The 14,582-nt window shown below is 52.1% G+C and overlaps 1 protein-coding gene across 1 annotated transcript in view; it reads right to left on the bottom strand.

Moving 5' to 3' along the window:
• The window catches only part of MYO18B (myosin XVIIIB), a 230,162-nt gene that overhangs the window by 155,424 nt on the left and 60,156 nt on the right, over window positions 1–14,582 (bottom strand). The window contains exons 14-17 of the mRNA XM_058532289.1: window positions 14,152–14,344; window positions 10,580–10,660; window positions 8,370–8,517; window positions 1,374–1,533 (exon numbers count right to left, since the gene is read on the bottom strand). Coding sequence (XP_058388272.1) covers window positions 1,374–1,533; window positions 8,370–8,517; window positions 10,580–10,660; window positions 14,152–14,344 — 582 coding nt within the window. The remainder of the gene's footprint in view (window positions 1–1,373; window positions 1,534–8,369; window positions 8,518–10,579; window positions 10,661–14,151; window positions 14,345–14,582) is intronic.

Genomic DNA, 14,582 nt, shown 5'->3' with positions numbered 1-14,582 from the left:
CTAACCCCATGCCCCTCCCTCAGCTTGAGCCACGGGATTTTAGGGCAGGGAGGGAATGTACAAGGCTACAAGATGTGTGTTGAAGGCCTGCTGTCAACCAGCTTCTTCATAAGCCATCCGCTGTGTCACGTCAGCAAAGCCTGACATCAAACACGCGAGCTTGGCATCATCACTCCCACTTCCCCGATTATGAAACTGAGGCCCATGTTGTGCAAAGAGGCAAAAGCAGAAGGTGAACATTGTCTGACTCCAGGGCTGTGCAGTAGCCGCCGTTTCTTATAGCCTCGTCCAACAAATGCTTATTTTACGGTGGAGGAAGCAAAAAAGCCCAGGGAGGGAAAGTGACAGCCCACGGTCACCCAGGTGACAAGGGGCAGGGCTAGGACTTGACCCACGTCCCCTGGCTCTCCATGCGGTCCTCCGTGTGCTCCTTAACTTCCTTGTGCCCCATCCCCTGACCTGATCTCTCTTCTGGAGCTGTGTGCCCATGAGCCACCCTGCATACGGAGTTTCCAATCAACTCTGACCATCATGTCCTGAGAACCTCTACCAGGACCACTCGTACCCCGGCTCTGCCATTGTTGTGCTGTGTGATCAAAGGAGAGCCGCTTCACCTCCTGGGCCTCAGTTTTCTCGTCTGTAAAATGGGGCTAAGGATACAGCGTTGTGCCAGGAGTAATCAGATACTTATAAAGCATCTCTCCTGATGCCAGGCACATGGCGGGTGGTCAGTAAACACTGCTCCTTGCCCATTCTCATGCCCCCAGCTCCCCCCTGGCAGTCTCTGCTTCTGTTCTTGTCTCCAAGCTCTGTCCCTGCAGGATTCCAGCAATGGACTCGGGAGGGTCACCATGAATATGTGCACACACATGTGCATGCATACACACACACACACGCACACACATGCATCAGGCATTTCCCAATAACTCTGAACTGAACACAGCCCTTGCTGCCAGCCCTCTGCCAGCTCTTCCAAGAAGAGCAGTCAGGGGACGGAGTGAGCTTCTGTTAATGCTACAAAACGTTATCACTTCGGTTTTATGACCCCCTCGTTCTAGGATGTCCATAAAAGTTGTTCCAGTCACATCATCTCTCAGATACTTAATGACAGGCAAAGAGCCAAAATAAGAAGTCACAGCTCTTTAGCTTTTGTCCGACCTCCCCAGCAGGCCAGCTTCTCTCCTCGGCTTGACTCGCATCGGCCCCAGGGAGACGTTGAACCGCTCTAACTCCGGTTATGGTTCTTTGTTTCATTAGAGAGGGGTTCCCAGACCTGCCCTCACTCACCGGGTTGTCGTGACTGCACAGCCCCGGTGGGGAGGGAACACGGTGTCTCAGCTGCCCCTGACCCGTCCCCAGCCCTGGTCGGTCACCTTTTCGACTGCTGCAGGATCTGGGGGGCGTCCAGGGCCGAAAGGTTGGGCTTGGCTCTGTGGAGCCAGCCCGTGAAGTCATAGCGCACGGGGTCCCATCCCAGCTGGTGGGAAATCTCGCACTGGAGGGGCTGCTCACAGGTCCGAAGGGCCGAGGTCCCTGAAAGCAGACACAGCACATGAGTGTTGGAGCCCGGTGGGGACACTCTGCAATCACCTGACATCACCAAGAACACACTTTTTCCATTTTCGTACATTTCCAGATAGCTAAAGCTACCAGCTTTGGGCACCCACATTTCTCCTGCTTTGTGCATTTGTGCACATTATTTCCAAAGTGGATGGTATTCCTCCGTGTTCCTCCGTGCTTTCTTAAATCAGGATACCTGTGTTCCCAAACATCATCAGTGCATACAATCTTCATGATTTTTGCCATATTCAGCTATCACCTGGGCTGTTATGGACTTAAGGTTTTCTTTAAATCGACTCACCCTTGTACAAGTAAATTCATTTCTAAAGAAGCATTATATTGTGGGTTTGGTATGCCACCTGCATTTATTTTCTAATAATCATGGAAGTAAATACACAATTATTAAATATTTTGAAAATATTTATTCGTGTGCCACCTAAAATCTTGGATACCACCAACCAAATCAATGCACAGTATACTCTTGGGAGATGCTGGCAGGCACTTGGCTGCAAGGGACAGAACAGGAGGAAAAAATGGGCTTGGAGTCAGAGAAGACATGAGTTCGGAATTCTGACTCTCCCACTTATTACTGTGTGCCAGGGGCCAAGCCACTGAAATCTCTGAGCCTCAGTCTCCTCCTCTGTAAAATGTGGATTAAATACTACATACCTCCCAGGGTGCATAAGGCCGAAGGAGATAATGTGTGTGAAATATTTTATGTCCTTGGCACATAGCAGTCACTCAATAAACTGTAGTGGGTGTCTCTCCATTTCCTGCATTTAACCTTTTGCTGGTGTTCGGGAGTCACAAAGGGTTTATCTCCATATCCCCAACGTTTAGCATCGTGTCTGGCACATGAATGGCTTCCGGAAGTGCTTGTGGAACGAATGAATGAATGAATGAAAGAATTGTTGGTTATGTTTTATATCACTCTAATCTCACTGATGCTCCCAGGGTGAGCAGTGGCCCCAAACCGATTATTATCAGGAGTGCTAGCATTGTTTCAGTTCTTGTAACTACTCTGAACGATCTTTCCCCGTTTTCCCATCCCGCTATGATCAATGTACCCGCGTGGACTAGGGTCTAACGTCCCTCCCCCAAGTCCTAATTTGCTTCCCCTACACTGCAGTGAGCTAGGAAACGAGGGACCTGCATTTCTTGGAATTCCATACAAAATAAACACAGTCTGAGAGTTTGCAGGCTTCCGATGAGGAAGGGTGTGGATTCTGCCGTGTGTTTGGCTGGTTGGAGGTCCCTTGTCCTCACTTCCCGGATCTCCTCTGTGTTCTGGATAACTGAAGTTACGAGCAAGGAACACTCCTGCTTGAGTGAAGTGTCGCTGCATCATGGGCCCCCCGTGAGCCCGTCAGAGCCGTGCAGTCCCCACCCACAAGGAGTCCCCTTCCAATGGGAGAGGAAGCATCCCACAGGGCGCACAGTGACAAAGCGCATGCCAGGCTGTGGCACCTACGTCCATGTTGCCTGGCCAATGCTACAGGTGTCTGTTTGCTTGGCTGCTCCCTGCACTGGACTGGAAGCCGCTTGAGGGCAGGGACCATATTCATTCATCGTATGTCCAGCTAGTGCAGAGCCGGGCTCTGAATGGGGACCCCTATAGCATTTGGGGAGGGAGAGGGGACTAAGGCAAGAAAGAAGAAAGGACTTTCGGGTTTGTTGAGCCCCCGCCAGCCGCTGCTGGACACGCATGATGTCATTCCATCCTCGCTCTGGTCTGTGACTTGAGTGTTACAAGGCTAGTTTCCAGAAGGTGACACTGAGGTTCAGAGAGATGAGATGCCTTGGCTAAAGTTGCATAGCAGGTAGGAGGGCAGAGCCAGGACGAGGACACAGGTCTGCCGGCCCCAAAGCCTGTCTCCAACTGGGGTAGTGGCCCAGTACATGGAGGTGCCACGTTTCCCAGGAACTGTCCTGGAAAAGAGCTCCCAGGATACCGGCCTGCTCGTTCCCCTCATTCTCCACTTTCTCCTGGAGGAGGTTTCACACCAGTTTTATTCATCCAAGCATTTCACAGGCAGCCTTTACTTTCAGGAGCCCCTGGAAACGCCTGTGAGATGGAGCTCCACCCAGTATTTCTCTTGTGGCTTCAGAGCCTTCACCTCTTCTGGGAGCCTGACCCCCAGATTGGTCTAGGGGCTTCTCTGCGCCCCTCTGCCCCTGACATTCACCCACTAAAGCTGCATTGTGAATGCCTGTTGCCTGACTGTCTCCTGGGCCTGGGCTCTGAGAGGGCTGCCCCCAGCCCCTGCTCAGCCCGCCGCCCAGCAAATGCACCTTAGGTGAGAGATGACAGATAGCGAACGCTGGGTTAGCCAGAAACCCCACGTGCTCTGCTTGATGGAACGTTCTCATTAACTCAGAGCTCATCAGAAAGTCCTAGAGGCAAAAGATCTTTTTTTTTTTTAACCAAAATGTCTGAGTTAATGTGTCTATCTCAGTGGATCCAGCACAAAGGATATAACAGAACCCCTCCCCGGGGGAACGGAGAGCCTCCTAGAGTCCTGCTTGGGGTGTCTGGGATTGGCACCTCACAGAAAAAGGAGAGGGGGCCACAAACCCAGCCAAACCCCCTCCTGCCCGAGCCACACCCCACAAGACGCCTTCTGCCTCTGACCCTTAAAAAAAAAAGTCGGGATCCAGAAAACATTGCATCTGAGAAGTTCATTTCCTTCGATTCTGGATCACTGGGTTTTCCCATATTTGTCTGCTCTGTATCAAGCATGCACTGCATCCTTCTCACACCAGTCCATGCCAAGTACCGTGGATGCAGAGGTGACCAGAACAGCCCCTGCCCTTGCGGAGCCAACCTCCCGGTGAGGGCAAAGGGGTGACATCCAATGGTGGTGGCTGCAGCAGAGAAAAGTAAAGCCAGGAAGGGAGACGGGTGGGTGGGGAGGGTTATTCTTCCACACAAGGTGGTAGGCAGGCCCTGAGACCCCAAGGAGACGAGGGAACAAGTGGTGCTGAAACGTGGCGGAGGGGCATTCCAGGCAGAAGGAACTGCCAATGCAAGGGCCCTGAGGCAGCCCTCAGGGTGTTTGTGTGGGGTGTTTAAGGGACAGCAAAGAGAGAGGTGCGATCGGGACCAAGGGAGGGAGAAGCGGGGCAGGGCAAGCGACAGATACCCACGGAGGCTGTGGCATGTTCCAGGCCCTGGGGAGGCAGCAGAGAACAAGAGGAGGTCACCCTGCACCCTCGGGGGGCTACAGGGAGGTCGGGGAGACAGAGCAAGTAAGGCACAGAGGTAACAGAACATTCCAGAGCCCGAAAAGGGCCCTGAAGGACACAACCAGGTTGCTGTGATGGGACAGCGAGGCTGCAGAGGGGTCAGGAGGGCTCGGAGGAGTAATGGACAATTACTCTGTCTGAGAAGGATGTCTAAACGCTTCCTGGCACACGTTAGCTCTTCCGTCCTCGCACCGGCCCCTGAGGTGGGTGTGACCATTATTGCCATTTTACAGACGGGGAGGTGGCTTCCCAGAAGTCACCTGCATTGCAATGAAGCCATGGAGCGGGATCCCAGGCAGGTCTCTGGGGTCCAAAGCCTGGGCTTTCCACGGCTCTGCTCCCGGCTTCCTGGGGATCCGGGTGAGGTTTCTCCTCCTCCACCACCCCCCAGAAACCTCCATTCCTGGGCCCTGAAGTCATTTCCAGAGGACAGGGGCCACTTTCACAGCCTGGAGAGGGGTCGTGGGTCTGCCTGGCCTTTGCAGGGAGGCCTCCCGGGTGCAGGGCCAGCTCTGCTCTCGGCGCCTACAGAGCCCTGGTCAGCCGCCTGGCCAGAGGCCTCAGGTACCCCACTGTAGGGGGCGTAGCAGAGCCCACGATGCCTGGCTTGGGCTAAGAGCTCCACAAACAGCAGTTTCCTCTGCTCCCCCATCCTCATTCACCGGCTGGTAAAGGGGCGGACGTACTTCAGAGAACAGATGTGACCTTCAGAGAACAGAGGCATCATTGTCAAGGTCGAGTTGAGCACCAGGACTCCTGCAGGGCGAGGGCCATGCAGGGCCACATTATGACTTTCCTGGGCCCTAGACACTTTTGCTTTTGCGGGCCCCTTCCTCCATTAAAAAAAAATATTAAAAATTATATTTCCTCACTGTGTTGATATAAAAACAGATTCATATTAATAATACATAAGTATACTGTATTTGTTTGCTCCCATAACAAAGTACCATGGGGGCTTAAACAACAGAAATGTATTCTCTCACAGTTCCAGAGGCTGGAAGTCCAACATCAAGGTGTCGGCAGGGGTGGCTTCATTCCGAGGCCTCTCTCCTTGGCTTATAGACAGCTGCCTTCTCCCCGTGTCCTTCCCCCGTCCATGTCTGTGTCCTCACCTCTTCTTACAAGGACACCAGTCCCATTAGATTAGGACCTACCCCAATGACCTCAGTTAACCTTAACGACCCTTGTCTTCAAATACAGTCACATCCCGAGGTGCTGGGGGTTAGGACGTCAACATACAAATTTGGGGGGGGATACAATTCAGCCCGTAACATATATATATTAAAACACTGTATTTGACCTCAAAGTTCATTTTTTTCTTCTGCTTTTAACAGAAATGGAAACATTTTCGTGGGCCCCTAAAAGCACCATGGGCCCCAGGCACCGCCCCTCCCATACCTAGTGGAGAAGCTTGCTCCGGGGCCAGTCACCAGCAGAGCCAAGCTCTCTGGGGGCAATTTGGGTGTTAGAGCTCTGAGCTGGGTCCAACGAGGGCTGCTGGAACCATTAGATACTGCTGCTGCCGCTTAGAAACTCGTGTCCTGATTCAAGCACAGGAATGCTCCATGAATGTCCCGGACAGAGGACCCGGTTGGTCCCCTCAGAGTGGAGGACTCTGCCGTCGCCAGCCCAGTGGACAATAGTACTGAGAGTTGTCGTATATCTTTCTCCAACTTTTCTTGCGATTTCTCATAAACCACTCCAGTTACAGGGTCACACCAAACACTTCATTGAAATGGCACTTGTCTCCGTCTCCAGTGAGCCCCATCGGTCAAATCAACGGCCGTTCCTGAGCCATGCCTCACTTGAGCCTTCAGCAGCATTTAATTCAGCCGGTCCCTCCCTCCTCCCACGGCTTCCAGGGCCACATCCCCCAGGCTTCCCTCCCACCTCCCTGGCTGCTCCTCCTCAGTCTCCCTTGTGGTCACTCATCTTGTCCCCGGGCCCTTGACATTGGAATGTTCCAGGGCTGAGTTCTTGCCCATCTTCTCTGCCAACTCTCAATAGTGACCTTGATGACCTCAACCAGAATTGTGGTCCTCGATCTCCCTTTTCCAGATTCACTCGTCTTATCCATCTCCTCTTCTGGAACGTCAGTCCCGTGGGGATGGAGACATTTGCTTTGGTCAGGGATGTATCTCCTGGCCTAGGCCAGTGGCTGCCACATATTGAGTGCTCCATAAATACTTGTTGAATGAATGAGCCCACGTCCTGCCCGCCAGGCCCGCTGGGACCTACAAGATCTCAAGGTGTACTTGCCTCTGTGAATGCCTGAGGGTACCCGCTGGAGTGGGGATCGTAAGAGGTTAGATCCAGACCCAGCGTGTTGTGAATCTGCCTTCTGACACTTACCCTCAGGCGCGTCTTGGACAAGCATGTTGAAAGCATCTCTCTGCAGCTCAGTTTCCTCCTTTTGGGGGTAAGAATATCGACCTCCAAATACGTGACAGAATTCTACTAGACAATCTACACTAATGTCTGTGCACGGGGTCCTGCGTGGAGTACAGCCAGCATCCCTCTGCCTCCTTGAAGGACAAGGAGAATAGTCTTCATCGCCATCAACAGCCTCACCTCATCAATAACACTTGCAACACAGATAACAGAGCCCCCACGTCCATCCTCTCACCCATTCATTGAAGGGGAAATTCTGGTGAATCGGATCCCCATCCCCGCTGTTCAAGCACACCGCCTGAGACTATGCAAGGTCTGCTCAGCATCGCATTGATGAACAGTCGGACTTGAACTTGGGACTGGCTGATGCCAGATCCCATGGTCTCTGGTCTTGTTCCGGCTCAATGTCTCCCTTTCCCCTCTCCCTTCTCCTTCCCACCAACCCAATCCATCTCTAAGTGCTGTCGATTCCACCTGCTAAATACTTTCAGAGTCTGCCCACCTCCAGGGGCAGGCCAGGTCCTCTCCCACCTTCCCATCGCATCTCCACACTGCAGCCTGGATGAACTTTCCAGAACATGAATCTGACCATATTTCCCACTACCTAGGATCTTTCTCATTGCTCTGGGTTTAAGACCAATGTTTTTTCCATGGTTCGCAAGGGCCTCTGCAGTCTGAGCCCAGACAACATCTCCCCTCTTGTCCTGCACCGTGCTCCTTCTTGTCTGTCGGAATTACTTGCGTGCATCTCCCCCTGAGAGCCCCCTGGCTCCCGGAGAAATTAAGTCTGCCTGATGCACAACGTCAAGCGCCATAGTCTGTCATCTCTGGCTCACCCCACTGTACACGTATGTGCTTATCTGTTAGCTTCTGCATGGCCTCTTCCCCCTTCCTCTCCCCTACGAGGACATGGGCCACGTCAGGCTGGTTCACCCCGTATAGCACGGTACCCAGCACACAGTAGCTGCTAAATACATTTGTTGAATACGTGAATGAAGTGAATGAATGAACACAGAAATGAATGAAAGCACACACGGGCACACGCGCAGACATTTCTGCACTCAGAGCCCACCCCCCCACCGTGTAGACCTTGTCAGGGCTTTTCCTGCAGCTGACAAGGACAGATTCCTCCCAGGGTGGACTCGGCATCCTTCTCCCCCTTAGTCCCTTACCTTCGGCCCCGGCTCCCTTCTTCTCAAAGGCCGCACAGAGACGCTCGAGCACCACACTGTCACTGGAGCCCTCCACCCGGACCTCCTCGTCCAGGACCCAGAAAAGGCCCCTGGCGTCCTCAGCGCCTCCTCCGGCTGGTGAGCGGACCTGGTGGGAGATCAAGGATACACCGAGGAGCCCTGATCCCTGACAGACGCCAGTCCTGGGCTTCTCTTCCCACCTAAGGGAGTTGGGGGATCTGAGTCCCAGGTATTATGACGCAGATGCACCAGCCGGGATCGATGCTCCCACTCACCCCCAGAATCTCAGTGTTGAAACCACAAAACTAACAACCTCTCCGTTACAAGAGGTCTGAATCCTGCCTCTGTCCTCACCTCCTGTGTGACCTTGGGTAACTTACTGCACCTCTCTGAGCCTCATTTCCTCTTAGGCAAAACGGAGACTGGCAAAACCTTCCTCAGAGGGCCGTAGGGAGGATTTAACAAGGGAACGTACTGTAAATTACACATTTCTAGATACACACCGGCTGCTGTGTATATTTGGGCACAGCCGAACACGACAGGATTAATTCTGTCTGCATTACTTCCTCTTGGAAGTCTTTGTTTTTTCAAACTAAAATCTTAAGGGGAAAAACAACATGCCCAGAGAATATTTTAGAGGAGAGGGTGAACTTGGTTTAATAGCACAGACGTGGAATTTTAAATCTAGCCACGAGCTAGGTTTAAAATGGTCAGAGACCAAAACCCTGTGGTTTTGCAGATGGGAAACAGAGAGGCCTGAGGTGTCTAAGGGGCTTGTTGAAGGGCCCACAATGAGTTGGCACAGCAAAAAATGGCACCGAGTGGCTATGGGGGGAATGAGATGCGTACGGTGACCAGCCGTCCCAGGGTTCCCGGGACAAGGGCCTTCCCAGGACATGAGGGTTTCCATGCTAAAGCCAGGAGGTCACAGGCAAACCAGGACAGGTGGTCCCCCTAACTCGGAAATATTGGTCCACCCCCTCAGAGGCCCAGAGAATAGAAGGACACGTCCAGGGTCATAGGAGAGGCACGGGACCAGAACTGGAGCTGGATCCCAGGTGTCCTGAACCTTCACCTTGGCCTTCTTTATTGGGGTCAAAATCGACAAGCAGCCCACCCTCAGGAGGTAGCCGTTCCCAGCCACTGCCCATCCTGGGCACAGCAGGGACCCTCCCTCCTCATGCCGCCTGGGTCACCTCTTCAGGACCCTTCCAGGGAGGGGGCACCAGCCCAAGAGGTGCCGACAGACAGCACAGGCAGGGAACAGCTGGCAGGGCTCACGGACGAGGGAGCTTTGCAGGGGCAGCTACGGCCCGCCGTGAGCCAAGAGAAGCCCCGGGTTCACCCACGCCCAGGCGACAGGAGACAAGGGACGAGGATGGAGCAGCCTGTACTATCAAATGCAGGAGAAACGCAACCTGCGGGGCCTACTATGTGCCAAGCACCTGCCAGGCGCTTTACGTGCCAGATCCCGTGCACATTCACGACAACTCCGGGGGGTACGATCAGTCCCATTTCGGAGATGAGAAAACTGAGGCTGGGAGAGGTGGAGCAACGTGCCCAAGGTCACCGAGACTGGATCGGAGCTTAGCAAGTGGAGTGAAATGGCCCAGGGCAGTTCTGGGAGAGGAGTGAGCAGAAGTGCAGGTCTGGGGTCAGCAAAGTGTGTTCTTGGTATGGAAAAAGCGGGTAAAGACTCAGGTATGCCCCAAACTGAAGCCTATCTGCCCCCCAAGGGAGGTCAGGGGCCTGGACCCAACACTGCTCCCTTCTCCATCCCACAGGGACCCCGATTCTCCGAGTCTCTGCTGGGCACAGCATCCTCATCTGAACACCCGAGCTTTCCAGGCAAGAGTGGCTGAAGACCACTGGGCACTGGTCCTGCACGCCCCCCATCTCAGACCACAGGCTCCCTGTGTGAGAGCATCCTAAGACGCAGACTCAGACAGAGCAGAGCAGCGGGTCTCAATGGAGGGGATTTAAATATTCGTTGCCCAGGCCACGCGTAGACCAGTCAACACAGGATCTGGGAGTGGGTCCCAGGCGTGAGCTTTTTTAACAATCTCTGGGTGAGTCTAGGTGCAGACAGCGTCGAGAACTAGTAGCTCAAAGGCTCAAGTCTGCTGGTATTTCAATACAAAGTCCTCTCGGTGTCTGAGAGCCTTGGTGAGAGCTGGGCCCCGTGTTACCTGGGAGGGACTCTGATCCAGCACGGCCACCGTGGTCCCCGGGGATCGCTCCGGGAGGTCAAAGTGCACAGGGACACCCTCCTGGAAAGTCACAGAAGTTCAACGTTAGTTCTTGCCATGAGCTGAACGGGGAGAAAACTTCTGGAGGAGGAAAGGGAAGTGAGGACTTTCGTCACTCCTTAGCCTTTTCTCTTTTAACCATTTTTTAAAATTGTGATAAATATGCATAACGTAAAGCTTACCATTTTACCATTTTTAAGCATACAGTTCAGTGGCATTAGTACATCCACAATGTTGTGCAACCATCACCACCATCCATCTCCAGAACTTTTAGTATCTTGCAAAACTGAAACTCTGTCCCCATTAAACAACCCCCTGTTTCCCTCTCCTCCCTGCCCCTGGCAACCACCATTCTACTTTCTGTCTCTATGAATTTGACGACTCTAGGTGCCTCATATGAGCAAAATCGTACAGAATTTGTCTCTTTGTTACTGGCTTATTTCACTGGGCACGTCTTCAAAGTTCATGCATGTTGTAGCATGTGTCAGAATTTCCTTCTTTTTTAAGGCTGAATAATATTCCATTATGTGGATAGATCACATTTGTTTATCCATTCACCTGTGATGGATGCTTGGGTTGCTTCCACCTTTTGGCTCCTGTGAATAACACTGCTTTGAACATGGATGGACACATATCTCTTCAAGGCCTTGCTGTCAGTTCTTTTGGGTATATACCCAGAAGTGGGACTGCTGTATCACATGGTAATCCTATTTTTAATTCTTTGAGAAAACATCATACTGTTTTTTCCACAGTGGATGTATTATTTTACATTCCCACCAGCAAGGCACAAGGGCTACAATTTCTCCACATCCCCACCAACACTTGTTATTTTCTGTTTTTTGGTTTGTTTGTTTTTTTTTATATAATAACCATGCTGATGGGTGTGAAGTGGCATCTCATTGTTTTGATTTGCATTTCCCTAATGATCAGCGATACTGAGCATCTTTTCATTTTCTTATCGGCCACACGTTTATCATTCTTGGAGAAATATCTATTCAAGTCCTTTGCCCATTTTTTAATCGAATTGTTTGTTTGTGTCATCGCCCTTAGCCTTTATCTGAGAAGAAGGGTTGCAGACCCACAGTCCAACAACATGCTGACATGGTTCAGCCTGTAGGGCTGTCAGCGACCATGGGGAGAGCTTTATCAGGAACTGATAATTCAGTCCAGACTTTTCTAATATTTACTGAAGACCTAATATGTGCTGGGTGCTAGTGGGAGCAAGCATAGACTGTAGATAATAATAATTGCCATAGAAAAGTAACGAGAAATGTCCAGACCATGCTCTGCACAAAGATGTCCATCACGGTGTTGTTTATAATGGCTTCATCGTGGAAATCACCCAGATAGCCAAGGAGAGACGAGATTGAATCAGACATAACCACTGAAACGCATGTTTACTAAGAGCTGTATGTGGAGGGAGAAAATGTGGATAACAGAACGCTCTGGGGAAAACAGCAGGCAGCAAAACCATGTGGACAGAGGATCAGATATCTACAGAGGAGACGATATCTGGAGAAATGGCTCATATAAAACAGAGAGCAGTAACAGTGGTGGCCTCTGGACGGTAAGGCTAAAGGAGATGGTGTTTTCTGCTTCTTGACACTTATATGTACTTTCCAGATTTTTTAATAAAGAACAGGTATTGCTTTGATAATCAGAAATAAGTGAAATATTACGGAAAAAATATAGTAGCTGCTACCATACATCGAATGCCTAATACAGGTTAGGTAGATTCTATTCTACTGCATTAAATGCTCAAACAGCCCCTTCAGGCAGCATAGTAAAAATGATTCTAAACATAACCCCATTCTCTCCCCTTCCCTGTAGCCATGCTCTTTGCACAGAAATGTTGCAGCTTCTCCCATCAAGTGGAACGTATTGCCCACCCTCGAGTCAGGGCTTGGCCCTGGACTTGCTGTAACCAATTGAATACAGCAGAAGTGACAAGGCCAGTTCCAAGTCTAGACCTCGAGGGGCCCCGCACGCTTCTGCTCCCTCTCCTGGGACCCTGCCCAGCACCATGAGAACAGCCTGGGCTGGCCTGCTGGAGGAGGGGGCATTCCTGGAGCACAGACGAGGTGTCCCAGCCAAGGCCTGCCTGGATCAGCTCATGGCCAGCTGACCCCCAGACACATGAGAGCTGGGCCCAGACCATCAGAGCCACCCACCCGACCTGCCTCTGACCTCAGGCACAAGAGCTCTCCCAGCCAAGACCAGAAGAGCGACCCAGGCCACCCAGAGACTTGTGAGCAATAACAGAAGGTTATTTTATAAGCCACTATGCTTTGGAGTAGTTTATTATGTAGCATTAATGTGGCAAATGTAACTGATACAGGAGTATTGCTAGTTCTATTTTACATGTGAAGAAATTGAGGATCAGAGAGGGTGAGCGACTTTCCTAAGGCCCAACAGCCAAAGAGTGAGAGTTATTAGAGTCAGACCCTAGGTCTCGTCAACGTCATTTCTTTGAGAATTATCCATGTTGATGTTTTCATGTTGATTGCTGTGCGGGCTCCAACCAAAGAAATGGCCATAATCTCAGTACCCATTGTCCTACTGATGAGCAACTTGGTCATTTCCAACATTTAGCCATTAGCACTTGCTGGAGTCAAGGGTCCCCTTCAGGGAGGAAGGAGAGAGTAGACATGAGGGGGCATCTGGGGGGGCTGGCAATGGTCTACCTTTTACCTGGACAGTGGATGCACTATTATGTTCGTCTGGATAAATTCATTGAGCCGTACACTTCTGATTGATGCACTTTAAATGTTATATTTCAATTTCTTTTTTTTTTTTTGCTGAGGAAGATTGGTCCTGGGTTAACATCCGTGCCCATCTTCCTCTATTTTTTACATGGGATGCTGCCACAGCATGGCTTGATGAGTGGTGTGTAAGTCCGCGCCCAGGATCCAAATCTGCGAATCCCAGGCCGCCGAAGTGAAGCGCGGGAACTTAACCACTATGCCACCAGGCCGGCCCCTAAACTTTCTTTTTTTTGATGAGAAAAGAAGGGCTGACAGGAATGCGTACGTCTCCTAGAGAAACACAGAGTTCCTAGAAGCGGCACTGCATCTTCAGCCGTCTTAGATACCACCACAGTCTGATCCAAAGGGCGTGCAAACCCACTGTCTTCACCCAAGACAGAGCTTGAAGCGCTTTCCACACTGGGGAAGATGCAGGCTAATGGCTAAAGGAGGCTTCAGCTCGGGTGAAGTGGCGTGGAGGGACAGGTCATCCGGAAGAAGGGACAGCTGTGGGAGCGAGGCCCGGGGAGCCCCACGTCCCCTGGCGTTTCTGGGCTGTAGGGTGCAGGGGCCGTGGATGGAGGCTGGGCTGCAGATGGGCGAGCAGCAGAGGCCTGGGGAGCCAAGCCTGGAATTGCGGTTTTGTTCTGCCGTGAGCCAAACAGGAAGAAGCCAAAGGTGATCGGAGGACCGGACTCCCCGCCGGCCCTGTCTGGCCCCCCACCTGCCGCTGAGCCCTGGTGAAGGCCCCGCTCGGCCCGGCCATACCTCCCGGTATCGCTCCAGCGTGGAGACGAAGGTCCGCTGGTAGCAGAGCAGCTGCAGGCGCTCGTGAGCGTAATTGTGACACAGCTCCTCGAAGGTGGCGGCCCGGTCCTTGCCCTGGTGCCGGGGGTTTTGAAAGCCGGGAGGGTCCACCACCATGATGGAGGCCATGGAGAGGTGGTGGGAGGAGAAGGACCTGAGGGGAGAGGAGAAACGCCCTGAGACGACACGGAACCTTAGAGCCCCACGGGTCCCAGCCTCCCACTCCCCCATCACAGAGACGGAGAAGACGCGGCAGCATGCCAGGTGGGTTTGGGGATTCAGCAGATCTAGCTTCCAAATCAGGCTCCCCACTTACAGGCTCTGTGACCTTGGACAAGTGACTTAACCTCCCTGAGCATGGGTTTCCCCAGCCATTAAATGATAGTAGAGAT

Source organism: Diceros bicornis, chromosome 35 (genome assembly GCF_020826845.1).
Source record: "Diceros bicornis minor isolate mBicDic1 chromosome 35, mDicBic1.mat.cur, whole genome shotgun sequence".
In the NCBI taxonomy this organism is placed as follows: Eukaryota; Metazoa; Chordata; class Mammalia; order Perissodactyla; family Rhinocerotidae; genus Diceros; species Diceros bicornis.
This window is presented reverse-complemented; position numbering and strand designations above follow the sequence as displayed.